The sequence below is a fragment of the Heterocephalus glaber genome, unplaced genomic scaffold (assembly GCF_053883595.1).
Source record: "Heterocephalus glaber isolate CG9 unplaced genomic scaffold, H.glaber_assembly_v1.0 deba00000281, whole genome shotgun sequence".
NCBI lineage: Eukaryota > Metazoa > Chordata > Mammalia > Rodentia > Bathyergidae > Heterocephalus > Heterocephalus glaber.
The window spans coordinates 1,820,253-1,846,352 of NW_028258139.1; the positions used below are offsets into that span (position 1 = coordinate 1,820,253).

Below are 26,100 nucleotides of genomic sequence, written 5' to 3' on the forward strand. Positions count from 1 at the left end.
ACAAATTGCTGTTGAGGTTGTAGAGGAAAAGGAACTCTTCTACATGGTGTGAATGCAAACTAATGCAACCACTATGGAAATCAGTATGGATATTCCTCAAAAAACTAAAAATAGAAATTCCATTTGTCCTAGCTATACCTCTTCTGGGTATCTTCCAGAAAGAGTTAGACATCATATTACAATATAGGGCAGTGTCTGGCTGTTGTATTTTTGCCAATCACAGTGGTGTCTGAAGTTGACCACCTTTGGTTGAGCACCTTTGGATGTTCTTAAAAGGTACCTTTATATCTTTTTTTCACCTCTGGAATTATTTATGTCTTTGACCATTTTGTTTTTGTTTTTTCTGTCAGGGTTTAGATTGTTTATCCCTCCACAGTAATTTTTATTTATTTATTTTTTGTGATACTGGGGATTGAACCTTGGGCTTTGTGCAGTTAGGCAAGTGGCCTATCATTGATCCACATGCCCAACCCTACCCCTTGTTTTGTTTTTTTTTTCCTATGGTACCCAGGATCAAACCCAGGACCTTACGCTTACCAGGCAGGTGTGGCGCCACTGTGCTTCATCCCTGGCCAATTTTTAAGAATTCTTTATATAGAGGGATATATCTGTAATGTATAGAACAAATTTTTTCCAGGTTTATTTACTTTTTTACTTTGCTTATGATATTTTTTGAATGGCAAAATTTATTTTTACTACTTAGTGTAATTTATCAATATTTTTTTGTCTGGATTTTTGATCATAGAAAGTTTTCTTTTCTTTTTTTTTTGAGACAGGGCCTCTCTGTAGTTCAGGCTGGCTTTGAACCTCACTTTGTAGCCCTTGGACTCTTGGTGACCCTCTTGCCTAAGCTTCCTGAGAGAAAGTTTTTCTTTATAGCTAAGTTATTGTGGAATTCACCAATGCTGTCTTTTAGTACTTATATAGTTTCATTTTTTTGCATTTGGATGTCTCATTCATTTAGAGTTGGTTCTTGTGTGTGGTATAACGTAATTTTTCATTTTTTTCCAAATGACCATCCAGTTGTCCTAGCAGTGTTTGATTAAAATGTTTGTCTTTCTCGTGGCGGTGCGATGCTGCCTTTGAGGTTAAGCCTCCCTGCATCTAGGTTTTATTTGGACCTTCTGTGCCAGCAGTGGCGAGCCTTTGGCATGCAGCAGGCCGTTTGTTACCATGCAAACCTCTCAGAGGCTTGCCATCACTATTCTGCCCCGTTCTTTTGGAAGGCCTGTGTCATCATGTCCCAGTACCACCCAGGTTTAATCATAGAGGATCCTGTGCCTGTCTCCCTTTATAGCTTTTTTTTTTAACCTTCATTGTTTTCCTAGCTTTTTCTTTTGTATGACCTTGAACACGAGCTTATCTGGCTTTATAAAGTAGTTTGTTGGCATTTTAAAATTTATAAATTTGTTTTCTATTCTTTTTTTTTTTTGGTACTGGGGATCGAACTTGGGTCCTTGCACTTGTGCAGCAGGCAGTGGAACCACTGAGCTAAATCCCCGGCCCAAAATTTATAAATTAACTTAAGGAAAAATGACTTCATTATGATATTGATTTTTCTATCCAAGAATAAGAAATGTCATTCCATTTGTTTAAATATGTGTTTGTGTCTTAGGAATGTTTGTAAATTCCTGTTTTATTAGTAATTTTTTGTTGCTAGGATTGAACATGTTTTACACATGCTAAGCATGTGTTCCACTCCTGAACTTTACTGTCTTTTCTCATCACTGAAGACAAAATACCTGACACCAACAAGTTAAAGGAGGAAAGGTTTATTTGGCTTCTAGTTTGTGGAGTTGTAGAGGTTTCAGTCTGTAGTTGGATGGCCCCAAGGCAGTGGCACGTGGCAGAGGGACGTCACAGAGGAGAAACAGTTCATTGCAGGCAAAGACAGCAAAAGCAACAAGAGACCTTAGTGGTGTCTTTCTACCCCTTTTATCTTATTCAGACTACTTAGGGCAGGTAGCACTCACCCTTAATCCTAGTGCCCTTGATCCTAGTGTTGCACCATGAATCAATCCCAGTGCCACACTCTGGATCCAGCCGCTTTTGAAAAAGCCCTACCTATGACCACATGAGGCTTTGAGGGGACATCCTGACGCAAGCCATAACATTTACCCCCAGCCCTGGCCATTTTTAATCGTGTCTTTGATTTGCAACAGTCAATGAGCTTATTCTACTTCCTCCTTTTCTTCTTTCATTCTAGAATTATAATTTTTTTTTGCTATGTCAGAACATTTATATATTAATTTTATTTTGATATATTGAATTTTCACCACTGGACTTTAGCTAAAGTTTTTCCAGGGGTCTCTTGATTGGATGAAACCAATAGGTTCCTCAGGAAAAGTACAGTATTTGCTAAATTTTGTGTTAATTCTTTTTCTGTAGTCTGTAAATTTGTAGGATAGTTTCATTGGCATAGAATTATTAGTGTTCACAATTCTTTTACATTCAACTTTGTTCTTTCTTGAGTACCTTATAATTTAAATAAATAATACAATGCTGGTGATTGAACCTAGGGACTTACTGCATTCTAAGCAAGTGCTCTACCACTAAGCTGTGCATCCCCCCAAGCCCTATCTATCTATTTTTTTTTTTCCGGTACCAGATTGAACTCAGGACCTTGCCCTTGCAAGGCAGGCGTGGTATCACTGAGCTAAATCCCTGGCCCTTTTTTTCTTTTTCTGATGGAGTTTATGTTGCCCTGGCTGGCCTTGTATGCCTTAGCACAAGAGATCCTCCTGCATCAGCTTCTTGAGTAGCTGAGACTAGAGGTGGGTGCCACTGTTCCAAGCTCCAGTTTTAAGTTTTGAGCCCATTTGTTGTTTTTTTGTGTGTTTTTGGAGATAGCCATTCTGACTGGAATAAGATGGAATCTCAGAGTTGTTTTGTTAAGCATTTCCCTAATGGGTAAAGGGAAGCATTTTTTCATGTATTTATTGGCCATTTTTACTTCTCTTGAGAAGTGCCTATTTAGTTCATTTACCCATTTTTTGATTAGGTTGTTTTTTTAGGTTGATATTTTTGAGTTCTTTGTATATTCTAGATATTAGTCCTCAGAAGAGCAGCTAGCAAATTTTTTGGCATTTTGAAGGTTGTCTCTTCACTGTTGTTTCTTTTGCTGTGCAGAAGCTTTCTAATTTGTGTTAGTTCCATTTGTTGATTCTTGGTATTATTTTATATGCTACTAAGAGTTCTGTTCAGGAAGTCCTTGCTTGTGCCTGTTGCTTCAGGAGTTGCTCCTATGTTATCTTCTAGAAGTTTCAAAGTTTGTTTTTATATTGATATCTTGACTATTTTGATTTGATTTTAGTATAGGGTGAGGGGTATTGGTCTAGTTTCATTCTTTTGCATATGGGTAACCAGTTTTCCCAGCACCATTTGTTAAAGAGTTAATTTTCTCTCCAGTGTATATTTTTGGCCCCTTTGTAAAAAAATCAGATAACTGAAGGTACATGGAGTTGTTTCTGTACTAATGTATTATGTTCTATCTTATTGGCCTGCATGTCTATTTTTGTGCCAGTACCATGCTCTTTTTGTTATTGTAGCTTTGTAGTATAACTTAAAATCAAGAATTGCTTCTACCTTGCCAATCCTATCCTAATTATGTCATTTTATTGCCAGACTATTTTGGTTTAATCCTATGTTTCAAAGTTTAATGGACAGATGAAGAGTAGGCATATCTGCCCTTGGTCCTCACCTTAGGGAGAAAGCAAGCATTGTATCTTCTCCATTCATATAAGGCATTTTGCTGGAAGTGTGGAATACATGTCTTTTATCTGTTGAGAAGGTTCTGTTCTACTTCTAGTCTCCTGATAGCTTTTACCATGAACAGCAGTAGAATTTAGTCTGATATTTTTTCTCCAACTAATGACAGGATCACATGGCTTTTTCCTTTTCTCTGTTAAAATGATGACTTTTGGGAGTGGATCTTCCAATGCTGAACCAACACTGCCATCCCTATAATAAAACCACTTTCTACATACTGCCAGATCTGACTTCTAAGAGTTTGTTTTGTTAAACAAATTTCTATCTATGTTCATACCTTTTTCTTCTATTATCTTTATCCAGTTTTAGGATTAGCACAATGTTGAGTTCCTAAAATGAGGGGAGAAGTGTTCCTTTTTGTTTCTGCTTTAAATGTTTGATACAATGTATCAGTGAAAATGTATATGAGCCTGTTGTTGTCATATAGGTAGGTTTTCAAGCTAGGAATATACTTTCTTAAATAGGTGCTATTCAAATTTTATATTTCATCCAGAGTTAGTTTCATTAATTTGTCTTCCAAGGTACTTAGAAGTTGTCAAATTTATTTCAAAAAAGATTTTTATAATATGCTTTCTATATCCTTTAAATTCTGTAAAATCTGTGGTAATGGCTCCTAGATCTTGATATTGTAATTTAAAAAATGTATAATTGATATTGTGTAACCAGAAGAAAAGGTCTAAAGGAGCAGGGGAAGTGGGAGGGGTAGGGGAAAGGAAAGAAGGGAAAAGAAAAAACATGAGAAAAGGAAAAAAATGGAAACAAAGTCTTTGCAAATAGGGAAGGGTGGAGGGGGTGAAGGGAGGGCAGGGGAAGGGGAAAAAAATAAGAACCAAGATACTCATGTAATGGTACAAGATCCCAATGATGTATGTCAATGTATTTTATACCTAAAATGGACCAGTAAACTTAATGGGGAAAAAAAAGGAATTGTGATGCCCTCCCCTTTCCTCTTCTTATTGCTTAAGTTTTGTCTATTCTGATCTTTTCTGGTTCTGTATAAATTTTAAGATTGTTTCTTCTAGGTTTATAAAGAATGTTGCTGTTATTTTAGTAGGGATTGTGTTATACCTATATATCACTTTGGGTAATTTGGCCATTTTAATGATACTAATACTACCTATCCAGGAACAGGGTGTATCTTTCCATTTACTAATGTCCTCTTTAGTTTCTTTCTTCAGAGTTCTATAGTTTTCACTATAGAGGTCTTTTACCTCCTTGGTTAGGTTGATTCATAGGTATTTACTTTTTTTTGTTTTTTTAAGCTGTAGGTACATGTACTTTGTTGTTGGTAGAAGTGTGGAGACTGTTAGCTCAGGTACGGGTTGAGAATAAATGTAGCTTTTCTTTCCACACCTTGTGATTTAAAGTAATCATAGTTATTAGTGGTGATTTTATTTGTAATATACATATCCCTACCATGTAATAATAATGTAACAATAATGACAGAAACACAAATTATATAAGTAATGGAAAAAGAGCATACACGGATGGAATATAAAATGAAACGTTAAGAATCAGTTGTTACATTCTTTAGTAAAATTCATTTAGAGTAGTGATAAAATTCCTTTTCTGTTTTAGGAAAATCACCAACGTGTCAGCATTTTCTTTGACTATGCAAAACGTAGCAAGAACACTGCCTGGCCCTACTTTCTGCCAATGCTGAATCGCCAAGATCCCTTTACTGTTCATATGGTAAATTTTATATTGGTCATACTGTTGGAAAATACTATATATATATTATATATATATATATAACATATATGAAGGGGATTTAAAAAGATTGTTAGTTTTAAATTGACAGATATAACCCTGGGCTGTTTATGACGTGGTAAGCTTCTTATTTGCAGAGGAATAACTGCTGTGACATTAGCTTTCCTTAATGATGTTCTGTAAAAAAGGGAACATTGGAGAGTTGTAAGAAGATAGGGCTGCTCTGGGGCAGTTAAAACTGAGGCAGTTTTGTAGATTACTGGATGAGTTCATTAACATTAAATTTTATAGTGAATTCACACGTGCAAACAGCTCAGAATTGTCTGTAACAGGATTAACTACATTTTTATATGTAGAAATTAAATTTTGCTTTGAAGCAGTTATTGTTTCATTTGATTTTAATTAATTGCTTTTCAATATCTTAAACTCTCTTGTTTTAAACTTAGCTTGAAGAGCTACGTTCGGCAGCTCTAACTCTGAAGAATCTTTTATGGATTCTTAAGGGACTAGCGGAAAATTGTGAGAATAAACCTTTGCATACAGAGCCTTCTCCATTTCCAGTGTGGAGTGGGTTGCATCTGGGCAGGCAGGAGATCTCTAGGCTGCTCATTTCAGTCCATGTCTTTCAGTTTTTCAAATTAAGGATCACTGTCGTGAAACATTTTTGCACATTTGTGTTCTGTCTCTTTCTCTTCCACATATATCATATTTACACACTAGTATATTCAGATATTATGTGGTATATTATTAAACATTTATAAAAAGAAAAAGGATTCATGAAATAAACAGAATTTTGGAATCATTTTTTAAGAATCAGTGATGTATTTTCTTCTTTAAAATTGCAAAGGCTTGTTTTCACTGTCTGGGTGCCAGATTTAAATAACGTCCTAGCGTACAGTAAAATTAACAAATATATTAAAGAACAAACACAGTCAGGGCAGAGTTTATTATTATTAAGTGTGCTGCTGAACCCAAGTTAACTTCTTGATGATTTAAATTACTTTTGGGCAATCTTTTTAAAATTTTGAGGATCAGATTGTTGTGGAGTATCATGAGCTGATGGAGCTTTTGCTAGAAATATAAATGTGAGGTCTCTTGTTCCTTTGTCTTTTTCTTTTTGTTTCTGCATGCCCTGTTGATAATATTTTCAATCTCTGAGTTCCTCACAGGACCCCTTTTAGGGAGATTGTTTATTTTCTGAAAGTTTTTTGCTGGTCTTAAAATTAATCCTGAATCTTACTTTTGAAATGCAAAAGAAATCTGGTAAATGTCCTGAAAATCTTAAAACACAGCTAATTTCAGTTCACTTTAATGGAAATATTAAAAAATATATTTTGAATGTTTGTATTTAAGAATAAATTATGAAAAATGAATTATAGACATTTTTGCAGATATTGAGTGTTACAAAAATCATGCATCAAAGTGGTTATAAGCTCTGGCTTTTAAGGTATATGGTAGGATTCTCAGAATCAATATGGTATTCAAATGTATTTCTTATTAATTTCCAGGCAGCAAGAATTATTGCCAAATTAGCAGCTTGGGGAAAAGAATTGATGGAAGGCAGTGACTTAAATTACTATTTTAATTGGATAAAAACTCAACTAAGTTCACAGGTAACAAGTTTCTTTTAGTATCTTTGAAAGAAATGTAACATACATGTTCTCTTAAGTTATTTACAGTAAATGTGTTAAATTATTAAAAAAGTAACATTAAAATGTTGTACTTGCTAATAAGTAAGCCAGACTACTCCTGGGTGTGGTAGCATGCTTCATTCTTTCTTTACCTGTCTTCAGTTCAAGCCTTTCTGTCTTTTCTACTGCTGTTGTTTCCCACCCTTGATTTTCAGTGGTCAGGGAGTATTTTCCTTCTAGGTAGCTGCAAGATTATACAGCTTGGAGACCTGAAAGTACCTACGCACCTCCAAAGAGCATGCTCATGTGGAGCTCTTCCTCATAAAGGAAATGAATAGTGCAACAGGAGAGAGCGTGCAGGGAAGCTCCAGGCCAAGAGACTTCCAAGGTGCAGCTCACACTTCTGCCTCGGAATTTCAAACCACTGGGATTTGTGCAAGAAATCTTGCTTTTAAGACAGCTCTTTGAATGTTCAGAGTGAGGTCTTTTATGCCCTTTTGATTACGTAACCAGGCCAAACTGTCTAACTGGATGCATCAATAAACAAACTGGTTCTGAGTGCCATTGGGGAGCTTCCATCTGTGAACAGCACATTATATAGCTTGTTAGTCTATCTGCTTGTCCTTGTCTTGGCCAGAGTCTGTACCAGGCTTGCAGGCGTCTCTGGGTAAGTCTGGAGCTGCCCAGTCCAGCTGCAAGATGGTTCTGTTTTACACAATGGCTCATTCTTATGACATCACAGTGTGGCTGTGGGATTGAACCAGTTATGGCCAGTGTCAGATATGAGGCCTGCTTATGTCAGATATGAGGCCATGCTTACTTTGGGGTTTGTCTAGCTCTGCTTCTCCATGGCTGAAGAGAGTTTATGTAATGACTAGAAAAATGACAAGTTTTCTGTGTTTATCTTTTTGGTTCCTCAGAATGGGGCAAAAGACAGGACATTTATGGTGGCTCTTTAGAGTGCTTCTTTTGGGCTTGCAGTGACTATTAGGGGGTATGGGTAAAGTTTGGTGGTGTGATGCTCAGAAAAAGACAGTAGTGGAAGTGAGTGGGAGAGGAGTATTCTGGGGAAGAGAAGGTAGAAGAGAATGAGATTTTGGTATGGAGGTGGGTGGTATAGGAGAATGAAACTAGGAGGATAGTATTGATAGATAGCATGTTGTAATCTTTTTTTTTTTAGTTCTTTTATTGGTACATTTTAGGTATACAGTTCGTTTACATTTATCATTGGGTGTTTGAACCTGCACACGATGTATCTTGGTTCTTATTTTTTTTTTCCCCATTACCTGTGTGCCCTTCACCCCCTCTGCCCTTCCCTATTTACATAGATTTCATTTCCATTTTTTTTTTCTTTTCTCATAGTTTTTCCTTTCCCCTTCCCCTTCCCTCACTCCTTCATCTTTGGACCTTTTTTCCTATTTCAGATTATCAGTTGTTCATTTTAATCATTTTAACCCTTGTTTACACTATCAGTTTCTCACACTAGTGAAACTGTTTGGTATTTACACATGTTTGTCATATTTATTTCACTTAGGAGTATGGCCTCGATATGCATCCACTTAGGTATAAATGACTCTAGTTTTTTGTTCTTTATGGCTGAGTAGTACTCCATTTTATAAAAAAACCACATTTTCTTTATCCAGTTTCCAGTTGATTAATTTTTTTTTTTTTTTTGGTAGCAGGGATTGAACTCGGGTCCTTGCACTTGTGCAGCAGGTGACGAAACCACTGAGCTAAATCCCCGGCCCCTCATGTTGAAATCTTTAGAGTAGCAAATGTCTATTTTAAATAAATATTTGTAAAGTTGTAATTTAGACTTCTGGTGACCCTGTTATTTTAATAGATTTTAATTTGAGGCGTAAGAGAGATACTATGATATTTTGCTTAGATTTGTTTTGTTTTATTATCATTTACCTTTTTTTGGGTTACTTGCCTTTTATATCTGGATAGGGATATTTTAGACTGTCTTAAATAAAATTAACTTTTTAATGCCCATAATATCAATTTTAACCCTTCCGTGGGCTTAGTTTTGTAAAGTATTTTTATAAGTGCTACCAATTCGAAGATCTTCAAAACAGAGTTTTTAAAATATGGAAAAGTAGGTGTGTGAAAATGAAATTCAAATTTCTAAATGTGTATCATTGGAATCAGAATGCTTAAGTAGGAAATACACCTTCCCCTTTGTTTTTGGTTTTGAAATTATCTCTCCTTTTAAATAAAGCTCATTCTGCTTTAATGTAAGCTTTCTTGTAAGACAGTATTGTAGCTAAGTTTATTCCGTGAAAATTGGTAGGGAAGAGTGTACTGTTACAGTTTGCCACTGGGTTTCTAGGCAGTTTCACTTCAGTCTTGCGCTCCTAGCAATATCATTTGTATAGTGTCTCACATATGATTTGTCACTCAGAAATAACTGACGTCTATTTAATGGTTACATGGATGCAACCATGTCCAACAGCTGGTGGAAATTATTTCTCTCATCACTAGTGAAGAAAAAAATACTTCAACGTCTAGAACAGTTTTTATTAGACTCGAGCTTCTTGGTTTTAGAGGAATGCTCTTCAAGACCTTTTCTGTGTCTTTCTTATATACTTTTCCTGTCATAATCTTTGGCTTTCAGTTTCGTTTGGGATTTCTGCTTTGCAAATATAACTATTAGGTGATTTTTCAGGGCACCACATAGCCTGGCTTTGCTTCTCAGTCTGAGAACTACTTCTGTGTGGCTCTGTACATACTGTCTCTCTTGCTGTGGGCAGACACTTGTTTCATAGCTTTTTATCAGGATTAGATTGAGGACTTCTTGTTTAAAGAAAGTAACAGGATTATTGCTCTTGCTCAAATGTCATACATTAGTGCTATATGTATCATGTAATAGTACTATTTTTCTCTTCCATAAGTTTTTTTTTTTTTTTGGTACTGGGAATCGAACTTGGGTCCTTGTGCTTGTGCAGCAGGTGGCGAAACCACTGAGCTAAATCCCTGGCCTCCATAAGTATTTTAACGCACGTAAAAATGGCCATATTTTCATAATTCCAGGAGAAATAAACTTTGAAAAAGTCCAAGTTAATTGCAAGTTTGGATGTTTTGTTCTTTCACTTTATAATGCAGCTTTTGTTCTTTCACTTTATAATGCAACTTTTTGGTGCGTATCTAGTTGGCAGTTACTGAATAAAAGAAAATAAGTAATTTCCTTTTAGAAATCCATTACCTCTTTTTTTCTTACACTTTCAGTCTTTAACTTTCTAACTTATGTTTTCTTGGGTCATTCTATGTAACATCTGAGATGTTGGTTGTTATTAGCATTATTAGCATTGCTGTGGAAAACCTAATTTTGAGTCTCTTGTAGTATCTTCCTGTCATCAGGCACCTGTTTTGAAAAGCTTTACCATAGAATATAATGTTGCTAGTTCAGTGTAAGGCAGTCATCTTACTAGAAAAACAATTCAGTAAGTAAATCTTGAGATGGAGACTTTTGCTAGCTTCACTTAGGAAATTTAGCTGTAGCTTAGCACTCAGATTGTTTACTGTTCCACTTTTAGTGATATATTGCTTAAGATATCTGGAAGAGTATGACGTTTAGAGTATTTTATATCGTCCTCATGCTTTTATAAAGTAGGATTAGAGAAAGTAATTATAAAATTCACTTAGCTTCCTTGGTAAGCTAGTAAGCTAGGATAGAGTTTAAAACAAAACTAAGTAATAAGACATTTATTTCATAATAGAAACTGCGTGGTAGCGGTGTTGCTGTTGAAACAGGAACAGTCTCTTCAAGTGATGTAAGTACATTCCTCCTTGATTCACCAGCTTTCTAACACCCTGAAAATAATTATTTTGAGTCACAGATACTTAAAATTTTGAAGGTGTTTACTAGTTCTGAAAATGTAAATCTGTGACTATGAAGTGTCCCCCACCTCTAGTGAGGTTAATTGCATTGTCAAAGTATATATAAATATTTATGGTCTGTGGTGATCACTTTTTCTGTGGTAGACATGAGAGTTGTTTTTCCCTGTTCTTTGTTTTTTTTTTTTTTGGTCACTTTATTTAGACTTGAGAATCAGAGCAGGAGTTTGAATTCAGGTATACAACTGGAGCATATAATAATGAAGTTACTGTCTTCACACTTCACCTGTCTAATAAACTAGTATTTGTCTAACCAAGAGGTTTGATGTCTAACAATACATCAAACAATTGACAGGAGTTCAGTTAACAGATGGTACTATAGTGTATTGTTGTACTGTGCTTGTCAGGGCTTCACGAGGACTACAGTGTGGACAGACCTGGGCCCACTCACCCCCAGTTTTCTTTTTTTTTTTCCCCTTCCCTGCCATCCCTTCAACCCCTCCATCCCTCCCTATTTGCAAAGACTTTGTTTCCTTTTTTTCATTTTCTCATATTAATTCCATTCCCTTCTTTCCTTTCCCCTACCCCTCCCACTTCCCCTTCTCTTTGCCCCTTTTCTTCCAATTTCACATTATCTGTTATACCTTTTAGGCCTTATTTACACTTTCAGTTTCTCATGCTAGAGAAACTATTCGGTATTTACACATGTGTGTCCTATTTATTTCACTTAAGAGGATCGCCCCAGTGTGTATCCCTTTAGCAATAAATGTCTCTAAGTTTTCATTTTTGATGGCTGAGTAGTACTCCATTTTATAAAAACCCCACATTTTCTTTATCCAGTCTCCAGTTGATGGGCATTTGGGCTGTTTCCAAGTTTTAGCTATTACAAACTGTGTTGCTATGAACATGGGTGCACATATATCATTGTGGTATGATTCTTTTAATTCTTTGGGGAAGATACCCAGCAGGGGAATAGCTGGGTCAAATGGGACTCCCAGTCCTAGTTCTTTGAGGTATCTTCACACTGATTTCCACAGTGGTTGCACCAGTCTACACTCCCACCAGCAGTGGAGCAGGGTTCCTCTTTCCCCACAGCCCCACCGGCAGTTGTTATTGGTTGATTTCTTGATAGCAGCCATTCTTTCTGGGGTGAGGTGAAATCTCATCCTGGTTTTCATTTGCATCTCTCGAATGACCAGTGATGTTGAACATTTTTTCCTATGTTTATTTGTCATTTCTACTTCTTTGTGTGAGAAATGTCTGTTCATTTCAGATGCCCATTTTTGGATTGGGTCTTTAAATTTGGGAGGTCTGATTATTTTAAGTTCTTTATAGATTCTAGATAGTAGACCTTTGTCTGAGGGACCACTGGTGAAAATTTTTTCCCCACATTGTGGGTTATCTCTTCACACTGCTGGTGGTTTCTCTTGCTGTGCAGAAGCCTTTTAATAAGAAGAGATCCCACTTGTTGATTGTTTGTGCTGGTTCACGGGCAACTGAGGTTTTGTTCATAAAATCTTTTCTGACACCATTGTCTTCAAGAGTTCTACCTAACTTCTGTTCCAGCTGGTTCAGGGTTTCTGTTTTAATATTTAGATCTTTCATCCATTTTGATTTTAGTTTAGTGCATGGTGAGAGATATAGGTCTAGTTTTAGTCTTTGGCAGATTAAAACCCAATTTCTCCATCACCATTTATTAAAGAGTCTATCTTTCCTCCAGTGAGGGTGTTTGGCTCGTTTGTGGAAGATGAGGTGGCTGAGTGTGTCTGGAGTTGTTTCTCCATCTTCTAATTGGTTCCACTGGTCCTCAGGTCTGTTTCTTTGCCAGTACCATGCTGTTTTTATCACGGTAGCTTTGTAGTAGAGTTGTAGGTTGGGGATTGTGATACCCCCTGCCATGTCTCTGTTACCTAGAATTGCTTTTGCTATTCTGGGTCTCTTCTTGTTCCAAATGAATTTTTGGATTGGCCATTTTCACTGTTGATCCTTCCTACCCAGTATCAAGGGATGTCTTTCCATTTTCTGATATCTTCTTCAATCTCTCTTTTCAGAGTGCTATAGCTTTCAGAGAAGAGTTCTTTGATTTCTTTTGTTAGGTTGATTTCCTAGGTATTTCAGTATTTTGGATGCTATTGTGAAAAGAATTTTTTGCCCTATTTGTCTCTCAGTGAGTCTGTCATTCCTGTAGGGGAAAGCTATTGATTTTTGTTTGTTGACCTTCTATCCAGCTACTTTACCGAATTTAGTTATTAAGTCTAGAAGTCTTTTGGTGGAGTTCCTGGAGTCTTCTATATAGAATATCATGTCATCTGCAAATAATGACAATTTGACTTCTTCATTTCCTATTTTTATTCCTTTTATTTCTTTTCTTGTCTAAATGCCATGGCTAATGTTTCCAGAACTATATTGAACAGGAATGTTGTTAGTGGACATCCTTGTCTTGTTCCTGATTTTAGTGTGAAGGATTTCAGTTTTTGACCATTTAGTATGATATTGGTTGTGGGTTTTTCATAGATGGCTTTTATCGAATTGAGGTAGAGACCGTCTATTCCAATTTTTTGTAGGGTTTTATCATAAATGTATGTTGGATTTTGTCAATGCTGTTTTTGCATCTATGGAGATAATCTTATGGTTTTTTTCCTTGGCTCTATTGATATAGTGTATTACATTGATTGATTTGTGTATGTTGAACCATCCCTGCATCCCTGGGATGAATCCCACTTGATCAGGGTGTATGATCTTCTTGATGATCTTTTGCATTCTACTTGCCAGTATCTTACTAAGGATTTTTGCATCTATGTTCATTAGCGAGATTGGCCTATAGTTCTCTTTTTCAGTTGGGTCTTTCTCTGCTTTGGGGATCAAGATGATGCTTGTTTCCAGGAATGAATTCAGGAGTATTGCTTCCCTTTCAATTTCATTAAAGAGTTTAAACAGCAGTGGCAGTAGTTCCTCTCTAAATGTCTTGTAGAATTCAGTGGTGAAGCCATCAGGACCTGGGCTTTTCTTAGTTGGTAAGTTTTTAATTACATTTTTAATTTCATTGGTTGATATTGGGTTGTTTAGAATTTTTAGGTCTTCTTCATTCACCTTTGGTAATTCATATGTATCTAGGAATCTGTCCGTTTCTTCTGTGTTTTTTCCATCTTATTGGCGTATAGGTTCTCGAAGTAGGTATTGATGATCCTCTGGATTTCTGCTGGGTCCATTGCAGTTTCATCCTTTTCATTCATCTTTGCATGGATTTGGGTCTTTTCTTTCCTTTTTCTGATAAGGTTGGCTAAGGGTTTGTCAATTTTGTTGATTCTTTCAAAGAACCAGCTGTTGGCTTCATTGATATTTTTTGTGTTGTTCTCTTAGTCTCCATTGCATTGATTTCTGCTCTGATCTTTATAATTTCCTCCTTTCTATGGGCTTTGGGTTTGTCCTGCTCTTCTTTTTCTAGAAGCTTCAGGTTCAGCATCAGGTTATTTAGTTGGGCTCGTTCTGTTTTCCTAATATGTGTATTCACTGCTATGAATTTCCCTCCTAAGACTGCTTTCATTGTGTCCCACAGATTCTGATACGTTGTATTGTCATTGTCCTTTAATTGAAGGAACTGTCTGATTTCTTCTTTAATTTCCTCTGTGACCTATTGGTTATTCAGAAATTTGTTGCTCAATTTCCATGTGTTCATGAAATTTTTGCAGCTTCTTTTGCTATTGATCTCCAATTTCCTGGCACTATGGTCTGATAATATGCAAGGGATAACTTCAATTCCTTTGCACTTACCTAAATATGTTCTATGAGTGAGTATGTGGTCTATTTTGGAGAACGATCTGTGTGCAGCAGAATAGAATGTGTATTCTGATTTTGTGGGGTGGAACACTCTTTAAACATCTGTTAAGCTCATTTGTTCAAGAGTTCAATTGAATTCTAGTATTTCATTCCTTGTTTTTTGTCTAGTTTATCTATCTATTTGTGACAATGGGGTAGTAAGGTCCCCCGCTATTACTGTATTAGTGCTTATATGATTTTTCATGTCCATTAGTATTTATTTTCTATAGTTGGGAGCACTAGTGTTTGGTGCATTGATATTTATGATTGTTATCTCTTCCTGTTGGATTCTTCCCTTTACAAGGATGTGGTGTCCTTCTTTGTCTCTCTTAATCAGTGTTGGTTTGAAATCCACTTGATCTGCATAGAGGATAGCTGCTCCTGCCTTTTTTTTTGGTTCCTGTCACATGGAGTATTGTTTTCCACCCTTTAACTTTCAGTCTATGAGTTTGTTTTTGAATTGTGGGTTTCTTGTATGCAGGATATTGTTGGATTTTGCTTCTTCTTCTGCCAGTCTATTTCTTTTGATTGGTGAGTTGAGACCATTAGGTTTGATGGTTATGACTGATATGTATTGGGTTATCCTTGTCATGACCTTTTCTTTTTGTTGAATTCTCCCCCTTTGCTTTTAAATTCTTGTCGTGCCAGGTGGATTCGTTCTGCTGGGCTTCCTGGGGTTGTGATCATCATTGTCTTTTTCTAGGATATTGTCTAAAATTTTTTGGAGTGCTGTTTAGGTATTCATGAAGTTCCTAAGGTGCTCTTTGTCATGAAAGTATCTTATTTCTCCATCAATTTTGAAAGATAGTTTTGCAGGGTACATCCATCTGGGTTGGAGGTTGTTTTCCTTTAGGGCTTGAAATACATCACTAGAAGCTCTTTTTGCCTTGAGGGTTTGTGCTGAGAAGTCTGCTGTGATTCTGATGGGCTTTCCTTTGTATGTAATTTGTTTCTTTTCTCTTAACTGCTTGTAGAACTTTGTTCTTCTTTTGGGTTTCTGGGATCTCAACAATTATATGCCTATGTGTAGAGTGTTTTTGATCAAGTCTAGTTGGAGTCCTATATGCCTCCCTTATCTGTATGTCAAGTTCTTTTCCCCTGCTTGGGAAGTTTTCTGCCATTACTTCTTTGAACAGTTTTTTAATGTCATCTGAACTCTCTTCTCTTTCTTCATTGACTCTGATCAGTCTTATGTTATTCTTCTTTGCATTGTCTAGCAGCTGCTGGATTGATTTCTTGTGGTCCCTTACAATTTTAAAGCAATTTTTCTTTTCTTAGTCCCTAATTTAAATCTTCTGTATCTGAAATTCTGTTCTCACATTTGCTCATTCTGCAGCATAGACTTTCAGTGAAGTTTTTAATCTCCTGGAAATGTGTTTGCATCTGTTTTATGGATTCCATTTGTTTCCTATGTTGGAATTCCATCATGTTTCTGAGCTACTCTATTTTTTTATCTGTGTTGTCACTAGATTTATTATTCATGTCTTGCACTGTGGGCACAATCTCTGCTGTTATGTGAGAAATTATTTCTGTTTTCATTTTTTCCAGATCCTCTTTTGTTGCCCATTCAGTGAGTCCAGGTGGTTGAGTATCAGAGTGTTCCATCTTGTTTCCCTTTGGGGTTGCCATAGGTGATCTGGAAGTGTGGTTCTGAGGCTTGTTTACATGTCTTCTCATTTCAGTGGGGGTCTGGGGTGGGGGGTGGTTGATGTTGACACCGATCTGTCTCACCTCCTCTGTGCTGGCAGCAGTGGTAGGTTGGCCTGAAAGCCTCCTACTCTGCACTGGGAGCTTTGGCATGTGGACCCAGAAGCCTCCTGTGCACTGGGAGCTGTGTCTTGCTGACCTGGAAGCCTCCTCTGCTCCTCACCCCCATTTTTCAACTGGTCTCTTCCTACATATTTTTAGAGTGAAGAGGAAGGTTAAGACTGATCATGGCTCCCCAAGTTTTTGGCTAGTGTCCTCTTTCCCCATTTGGGAATAGTTTAACTTTGCTGTACTCTAATAGCTTAGAAACTGGCAACAAGTAAACATGAGCATGATTGGAGCCAGTTGAGAGAAAGACAGGGAAAAAGGTAGAAATGAAGGTGAGGTACGTCTAGCTTCATTTGTTGGAAATACTTCAGGGACATTAGCATCTTTAGAGAAGAGTGTCTACAAGCTGCCTAATATAGATGTAAATGAAGCTTGTAGAAACCATTTAATATCTATATTTATTACTGGAGTTTCTGTAATCGATAGACCCTACCTGTATGTGTGTTCTAAGGCTAGAGTGAAGGAGTTCATTTCAGAGACAAAAACTGGCCTTCCCTTTGGGACATGGGTTGAATTCAGGCTTTGACAAGTAATGTTGGGCCAGGAAAGGGAATCTGAAGTCGAGTCAGGATTAGGTGTAGAACTAGATGAACAAACTTGGGGCCAGGGTGGGGAGAGGAAGTGGTAGATAAGAAGTTTTGTTATTCAGCTATACAATTGGAAAATGATTTAAATTTCTGCCAGTTTGAAATTATGAAAAATTATGTATTTTAGACATAGTGGTAGATTTTTTTTAAAAGAAGATATTTTCATAATCATTTGCCTTATAAAATTGTTTCAGTACTTGTTCCAAATATTTGCAAGTTATTAAAGCTTAGATGAGATGCAGTGTCTGCTGACATAGTATTCTTAACTTTGCTTTTTTCTGTCAAGCGTGTTGGAGAAACAAAACTAATGGAGTTGGCAGTGTCAGTGGTTTATCTAGTAGATTTATGTACATACATTGCAAATGGGATGAGCATCAGAGCTAATTGTGAGTAAGGTGAAGATCACCTTTGATTTCCACTTGGTTCCCTTTAGTGCCCCTCAAATCTGAATCTATTCTCTGACTTTTCTGGAGGCTTATTTTTCAGATGGCTATAAACTTGAAAAGCAAATCTCAAGTTGAGAACAATGTCATCCCTTCTTTTGATGCTTGTATTTTAATGGGTAGATCTTAAGCTGAAAGCAGTATTTATTGAACACTTACTCTGTGCCTGGTACTGTTTTAACTCATATTTAAATAACCTTAAATAGTTAACTCTTCAGTGTAGGTCATATATTAGCCATATTTTGTGGATGAGCAGTGAGCTTGAGCAGAGAAGTCATGACCATGTTCAAAGTCACACAGCTCCTCAATGGCAGATACCCAAACGAAATGAATTTCTTAGTAAGAGAATTATTGTTGAGGCATCTGAACTGTAATTGAAGTTTTAGGCATTCTCATGTCACACTGCTTGCTTGAACTTTTTTTTTTTGTACTGGGGATTGAACTTGGGTCCTTGCGCTTGCGCAGCAGGCGATGAAACCACTGAGCTAAATCCCTGGCCCATGGACTTTTTAATGTATCAATATTTTGTTTTAAAGTCCCTTTCTGTTTTCAGAGTGGGGAAAAGCGTTTGGTAAATTGCATTATATATTGTTGCCACTTGATGGCAGTGTACAACAAACAAACAAAAAACTGCGCTCGGCAAAATGAGAAACATGATTCATTGTCTTAAAATGTCCGTAGAAATTTTGTTGTAAGTTCTGAGTAAATAATTCCACTTTAATTAACATTATATAAATGGAGTTTCCTTTAGATGTCTTATGTTGCAGAAATAATAGACAACCTTAAATTATATAAATTTATTTTAAGTTATCTGTTCAATTTTTTTCTGACTTTTGACTGTGAATTATAAATTTTATCTTCTGGGGAAGCAGCACAGCCTGGGCAGTGGATTGTTGGGCCAGTGCTGTGACAAAGAATATTGTGATCTCTCACAGACTTTAAAAGACAGAATATGGGAATTTTTGTTTCTCTTTCTGCTTTCCTTTTTCTTCAGACCGCTTTCACTTATATCAGTGAATAGGAGAGGAAAATGACTCCTAGCTTCTGCATTTGACTATATCCTATTCTCTGGCTACTTTTGCTGCATATGTAGCCTAGCATTAGTTTTTCTAGATACATATTGTTTCACTGGTAGTGACTTAAGTTGCGAGAGTCTCTTCTTATTTTCTTGCCACTTAGTGTTTCTGAGCAGTTCTGTTCAGTAGAACTTTTTGGGATGGCTGCAAGGTTCTGTGTGTCTGCACCACCCATTATGGCAGCCACTAGCTATGTGTGATTCTAGAGCACTTGGAAATGTGGTTAGTGTAAGTGAAGATGTAAATTTTAAAAAATTTCATTTAGGGTTTAAAAAATAGCTTTATTGAAATATATTACCCATATGATAAAAATTCACCCATTTACAGTAAAATGCTTTTTAAATATATTTATGGAGTTGTACAACCATGATCATTATGTAACTTTATAAAAACAAGGGCTTGGAAGAATAATTGCAATTTGGGAAAGGATGTGGGAAGGTTGAGAAGGTAGAAGCCTTGTTTGATCCTGAAGGGGGATCCCGTATATGGTGTCACTGAGTGTGTTATATAGACTGTGTTGGAAACTGAGGAGTCATTCTCAGCCAGGGATGAGCCAGTGACTTAATAGGACTACAGCTTTAAAATCTAAACCTCCTACTAAGATTAAGAAGGTTTTTGTTTGGGGCTTAACTCATTTAGGTCTTTTCTCTTTTTCTTTTGTGGTTAGTTTGGCTAACCAACTCTTTGTTTCATTGATCCTTTGTATTGCTCTTTTAGCCTCCATTTCATTAATTTCAGCTCTGGTCTTTACTATTTCTTTCTCTCTGTTGAGCTTGTTCTTGCTTTTTGGATATGTTGAGATGCATCATTAGGTTATTTATCTGTAGTTGCTTTGATTTTTTGATGAAGACATGCATGGCCATAAACTTTTCTTTTAGAGTTATGTTCACTGGGTCTCTATGTTGGCTATGTTATATTTCCATTTAACATTTGATTCTAGAAATTTTTAATTCGTGCCATTTCCTCAATGACCCACTAATTTTTCACTGAATGTTCAGGAGTGTATTAGTCAATTGCCACATGTTTATGTAGTTTTTATGGTTTCTCTCATTGATTTTTAGTTTTGTTTCATTGTGATCTGATAGGATGCATGAATTTATTTCAGCATTTTTATATGTGTTAAGACTTGCTTCCCTAAGATGCGTTCTGTTTTGGAGGAAGTTCTTTGAGATGCTGAAAAGAATGTGAATTCTGTTGTTATTTGATAGAACATTTTGTGGATGTTTATTAAAGTCCATTTGCTCTGTAGTGTACTTTAACTGATATGTCTTTGTTGATTTTTTTTTTTTTTGGTCTGGATGATCTATCTATTTCTGAAAGTAGAGCATTGAAGTCACCTGCTCTAATTTTATTGGGATCTTTTGGACCTTTTATGTCGAGTAGTGTTTGTTTTATGAAATTTGGTGTGTTAACATTCAGTCCTATCTGTTTAGTACAATTTTCTCTCCTTGGTGGTGAATTCCCTTTACCAATATGTAGTGACCTTCTTTATCTTCTCTGAATAATTTTGACTTGAAGTCTCTTTTATCAAATATGAGTATAGTTACTCCTACTTACTTTCAGATTCTACTAGCATGGAGTATAATTTTCTATCTTTTTACTTTCTGTCTAAGTCTTTGAGGGTGAGGTGTGTTTCTTGAAGGTAACATATAGTGAGTCTTCTTAATCCAGTCTGCCAGTCTGTCTCTTTTAATTGGAGAATTAATGCTATTTATATTTAGGGCTATTATTGAAAGGTATTACTAATTCCTGATTTTTTATTTTTGTGATGTTTTGAGTCTTTCCTGATAGTCATTTGTTAGCCTACTCTTCCCTTTCATGTGTAGTGTTTCTTTAAGGATCTTATACAGTGCTTAGTAGTTATAAATTCCTTTAGTCTCTGGTTATCTTGGAAAGTCTTTATTTCTCCTTTAATTCTGATAGATGGCTTTATTGGATATAGTATTCTAGGTTCATGGTTATTTTCTTTAATACCTCCAAATACATGTCCTCCTGATCCTTAGAATTTCTGCTGAGAAATCTGCTGTTATTTTAAGGAGTTTGCCTGTATAAATGATTTTGTGTTTTTTTTCTTACAGCTTTAATATCATTTTTTTTTGTTTTGTACTTTTTATGTTTGAACTATGGTATCACATGGTGTTATGACTTGTGTCTAGATGTCCCCTTAAAGCCTCATATGGTCATAAGTGGGGTTTTTCAGAGGTGGCTGGATTGAAGGTGTGTGATTTTGGGATTAAATGTGTGATTACTAAATTAGTTCACTTATTGGCTTGAAATAGTTCTGGGTGTGGATAATGGTAAGACCCACCCTGGGTATGGGTAGTACCACCCAAAGGGCAGGTAGCCTGAAAGGCATAAAATGGAGAGTCAGCCTGCTGCTGCTTCTTTGCTGCCTTCTGCCTGCCATGAACTGTTTATCCTCTTTGATGCCCCTTTGCCATGCCACCCTGTCTTGGAGCCAGCCAACTATGAACTAAAACCTCTACAAACTTTGAGCTTTCCTCCTTCAACTTTGGGTGTCAGGTATTTTGTCTCAGCAATGAGAAAAGTAACTAATACACATGGGGAGGTTCTTTTCTGTCATGTCTATTTGGGGTTCTAAATGCCAGGAGGAAAAGTTTATTTTGAGTCATGGTTTCAGTCCATGTTTGGCTTACTACATTTCTTTGGGCCTAAGGCAAGGCAGAACATCATGGCAAAAAGATATGTTGAAGCTAAGGGGCTCATCTCTTGGTTGCATAGAGCTAGCCTGTAGGAAGAAGCCTGGGCTTCTTCCTTCTGCTTTCTTATTAATTAATTAACTTTTATTTTAATTTAATTTTTTTTTTGTACTGGGGATTGAATTTAGGACCTTGCACTTACGAGGCAGGTGTGGCTTATTTTTATTTTTTTGAGACAGGGTCTCACTATGTAGTTCAGCTAGTCTTGAACTCACTGTGGAGCCCAGGGTAGCCTCAAATTCAGAGCAATCCTCCTGTCTTAGCCTCCCAAGTTCTGCGATTACAGGCGTGTACCACCATGCCCAGGCCCTTCTGCTTTAGTTCTGTCTCAGCCCTCACCTTAGTTGGATGGGGCCACTCATATTAAGGGAGGGTCTCTGTTTAGTTTACTATTTCATATACCAGTAATCACAGGAAACATCCTCAGAGACATTTCAGAAGTGTCCTTTACTAATTTTCTAGACGTTTTGCAATCCAAACCAAGTTGCCAACACTAATCATTACAGTGTTTCATTGCATTTGTATATTGTTATCACAAATATAACACTTTTATACATTGGTAATCTTTAAATTGTATAAGTACAGAATGAATATTAAGAAAAGAAAAAAGATAAGAACCTATGACTTTTGTTTTTCTGATAGATCTTTTAAAGGATTGCCTGGAGATGCATTCTGGGAATGGAAAAGAAAATTAAATAAAATATTGAGTACAAGATTTTCTTTTACATGCCATTTTGAAAGTAGTAAGATAATAATAAGGAACCTAATACCAGGTATTTGATGTGTTCTCGGAAGTTGTTTATAAAGCAACAATTTTTAAAGAAAATCATGTTCCTTTAGTTGTATCAACAAGTTGTTCCTTGTAATAAACTTTCCCAATAGTCATGTAATTGCACTATGTTTAAGAAAATTATATTGAAAGGAGTACTTGAAGATTTATATATTTTTTCAATTATAGAAATCACTTTTTTTTTTTTTAGAAATCACTTTTTGTAAGACTATCTCTTAATTTACTGTAGGTATTTTATGAATATTGACTGTAGGATCTGCTTTGAAAGCCAACTTCAAGAGAATTTTTGGCTATATGCATTTTAGTTCCTGAATATCAGGTGATGAATACCTCATAATTATCTGGCATTGTTTTCTGTTATTTTAGTTTGGTAGTGCTATGGCTGGCATTATTTTCCTTTGTTGATAGTAAAACAATTTTGAAAAGGTTATGTGATTTGTTCAAGATAATGCAGCAGAACTTCTGATTCCTGTTTCAGTGTTCACGTCCTCGTTTTCTTCTTCCTTTCCTTTTGTCTTTGTGAATAATTTTGCTGTGAACATTCTGTACTTTTCATTTTCTAGGCATTAAGTGACTGTCCTACTGATAAAAGCAAAAAATCACATTTATGGTCATATATGCATACTTGCCTTTTCGGTCTAAGAGGAAAGAGTCGTTTGATAGTCATGAAACATCCTGGGACTGTTAATCAGCATCCTTCCATTTTATGCAAAACTGGTTTCTGAAACTTATTTTAGTTATATGTTTCTGGAATTCATGTTTGAATGATACCTCTGTACTAAGTACCTTCACTGTGTATCTGTAGGACTGTACTCTATACTACAGTGTAGCTCTTGTTTTCTCAAGAGCTCACAAATCCAAAATTTAGATCATTATGGTCTTTCTTTTTTAATAGTATGTGTTTGCTGTATATAATGATTACATTCCTTGTATGGAGTTGGTACATGTACGTAAAATATCTTAATTCCTTTTTTCATCCTCTTTCTCTTCTCTCTCCCTTCCCTCCATCTATTGATCCCTTTCCCATTCTTTTTAATTTGATTTGCACTTAAATTGTAGCATTATCAAGGTGAATATTGAAAATTGTAAACACTTTCAGAATAGTAGTTTGATGCAGTATTACTGTTTTTATGTTTATCTGTAATTGCTATTTATTTTTTGATTCTTCAGTTCTTGAATTACTTTGTAATTCTGCAGATTATGGATCTCTGAGATCATATTCATGAAGAAAGGAATTCTGTCAGTTGGTAGTTTCCGTATGATGTAATTGCGCTACTGTAATACAGTAAGAGTTTGAACTTTCAGCAACATTGGAAAATTTGTGTAATGATATTCTCTTAAGTGTGTTGAAGTAAAAATAGTTTTGTTTTCTCTATCACTGAGGTTTATTGAACAGGGGCACAGGTTGTGACAAGTTCTCAGCCGACATGAGACAGTGTGAAGAACACTAGCTCAAGGGTGAGAAAAGTTGCCCACTTAAGACTCACTATTTTTAAAAATGAAGAATAGTGAATATTGTAATTGCTAACTTTGAAAGCTCACATGAAAAAAATAAGAGTAACTGACAGCTACTTTTTACCATTGACTAAAAAATTAAGGTTATACAGTTTTCCCAGGATCATTTGTTAAAGAGGCACCAACCTGTACTTTTGGATCCTTTATCCAGAATTAGATGGGTGAAGTTCGCTGGGTTTCTATGTTCTTTATTCTGTTCCATTGTTCTGTGTGTCTTTTTTTTTTTTTAATGCAGTACTATGCTGTTTTTTGTTACTATGCTTTTATCTTATAATTTGAAATTTGGTTTTGTGTTGCCTTTAGCCTTGCTGTTTTTGCTTAGGACTGCTATAGCTATTCTTAGTCTTTTGTGTTTGTGTTTCCATATGGATTTTAGGATTGTTTTTCCTAGTTCTGTGAAGAAGATCATGGTATCTTGACAGGAACTGTTGAATCTATGGATTGCTTTTGGTAATGTATTCATTTTGACAGTACTAATTCTGCCAGTCCATGTGTAGGAGGTCTTTCTATCATCTTCTTCAATTTCTTTCTTCAGTATTCTGAAATTTTTATTGTAAAAGTCTTACAATAAAAAGACTTGATTAGATCAATCTGTGGGTATTTTTTTCAAAGCTATTCTGAATGGAATTGTTTTCCTGATTTCTCAGCTGGTCCATTATTGGTATATTGCAGAGCTCTTGATCTTTCAGTGTTGGTTTTATACGCTTCAACTTTGCTGAATTCATTTATCAGCTCTAAAAGTCTTTTGGTGGAGTCTTTAGGGTCTTCTAAGTATAGGATCTTGTAATTTGTAAACAGTGACAATTTGACTTTTTTCTTTCTTCCTTGTATCTCTTCTTTCTTTCTTCTGTAATTGCTCTAGCTAAAACTGAACAATTATTTTGTTCCGCAAGTGAACATCCTAGTCTTTTTCTGGATTTTAGAGGAAATGCTTTCAGTTTTTCCTCATTCAAAGTGATATTGCCTGTGGGTTTGTCATATGTCTTTACTATATGGAGGAATGATCTTTTAATATCTAGTTCCTTTAGGGCTTTTAGCATGATGGTATATTGAATTTTGTTGAAATCTTTCTGAATCAATTGAGATAATCATGTCATTATTATCTTTATTGCATATATGTGGTGTATTATGTTTATTAATTTGCATATATTGAACCACCCTTGCATCCGTGGAATGAAACCAGTTTGATAATAGTATATGTTCTTTTTAATGTGTTGTTAGCTTCTCTTTGGAAGAATCTTAGTGACGATTTTTGCATCTGTATTCATCAAGGATACTGATCTAGACTTTTTTTTTTCTTGTGTCCTTTTCTGGTTTCAATAACACTTTACATCTTTTTGTTTGAATATATTCTAGATAATTCAGTTCAAATACAGATCATAATTTCTTACTGAAGAAATAAATTACGTTAGTGATTTGAATGGAAATTAGCTAAATGAGCCCTTACCACCATAAATATTTCCTAGTAAAATAGGATAACATAGAGTAAACTCAGAGTTGATTTAGTAATTTATATTTGTTCTCAGATTTAGATGACTTAAATTTAAAAAAAAATAGGGCAACTTTATAAGGTATATAATTGCTTTAGGAAATACTTTTAACAATCAATTGGATTAAATCTTGGCTCTAAAATGGGATATGGTAATAGTGCTATATTGTGTGTATTTCTGCAGTATTGCTTATTGTCAGTATAGAAGTTTTGTGCAAATTTTTAGACCTTTAGACCATTTCATCTTATCTATAATGATGCCATTCATTTGGAATTAGTGTAAGGCAGAGTTTATTTGTACTTTCTTTTGTTTGTTCATTCAAGAAAAATTTTTTGAATGCTTCCTAATTATAATACACGGTGCTGAAAGTATAATACTGAACAAGATAGTTGTGATTCCTACTTTCAGAGGGCTAACATTGTGCCTGGGAAGATGACATTAAATAAGTAATTGCACAGTTGATTATTCAGTAAAGTACGCCACCTAAAAGAGAGAAGCACAGGGTCCTTTGATACTGTACGACAAAGGGGTTCATATGGCTTCTCAGGTTTGCTCAGGCTGTCCTGGGAAAGTGTAAGGAAGAAGGGACTGAACCTATAAGAGAAGAGTCTGATTGGTGGAGCATGATGTGGAAGCAGGATATAGACCCAGCAAGGGCTGTCTTATGTGAGGGAACAGTAACAAGGGCTGGAAATGTGAATCAGCTTGGGGGTGAGATGTTTGTAGCTGAATGAATCTCTCTAACAAATGGTCTCTATTTCTGTTACATGCTGAGAGTGAGGGAAGAGAATAGTAGAGAGTAATGAGTGTGTCTTGGGAATGACAGAGAATGCCTATGGTTTTGCATGGTTGTGTGATTTTCTTTAGCACTATTAAATTGCACTTCTGTAGGATTAGAGATG

At 35.9% G+C, this 26,100-nt stretch overlaps 1 protein-coding gene across 4 annotated transcripts in view; it reads left to right on the forward strand.

The window, feature by feature from the left end:
- Atp6v1h (ATPase H+ transporting V1 subunit H) overlaps nt 1-26,100 on the forward strand; it is a 172,177-nt gene that overhangs the window by 61,711 nt on the left and 84,366 nt on the right. For 2 of the 4 annotated variants that reach the window (XM_004837513.4, XM_004837512.3), the window contains exons 5-7: nt 5,347-5,460; nt 6,987-7,091; nt 10,829-10,882. In XM_004837513.4, the coding sequence (XP_004837570.1) occupies nt 5,347-5,460; nt 6,987-7,091; nt 10,829-10,882 (273 nt within the window). The remainder of the gene's footprint in view (nt 1-5,346; nt 5,461-6,986; nt 7,092-10,828; nt 10,883-26,100) is intronic. The other 2 variants (XM_087185499.1, XM_004837514.3) reach the window with 1 other exon arrangement.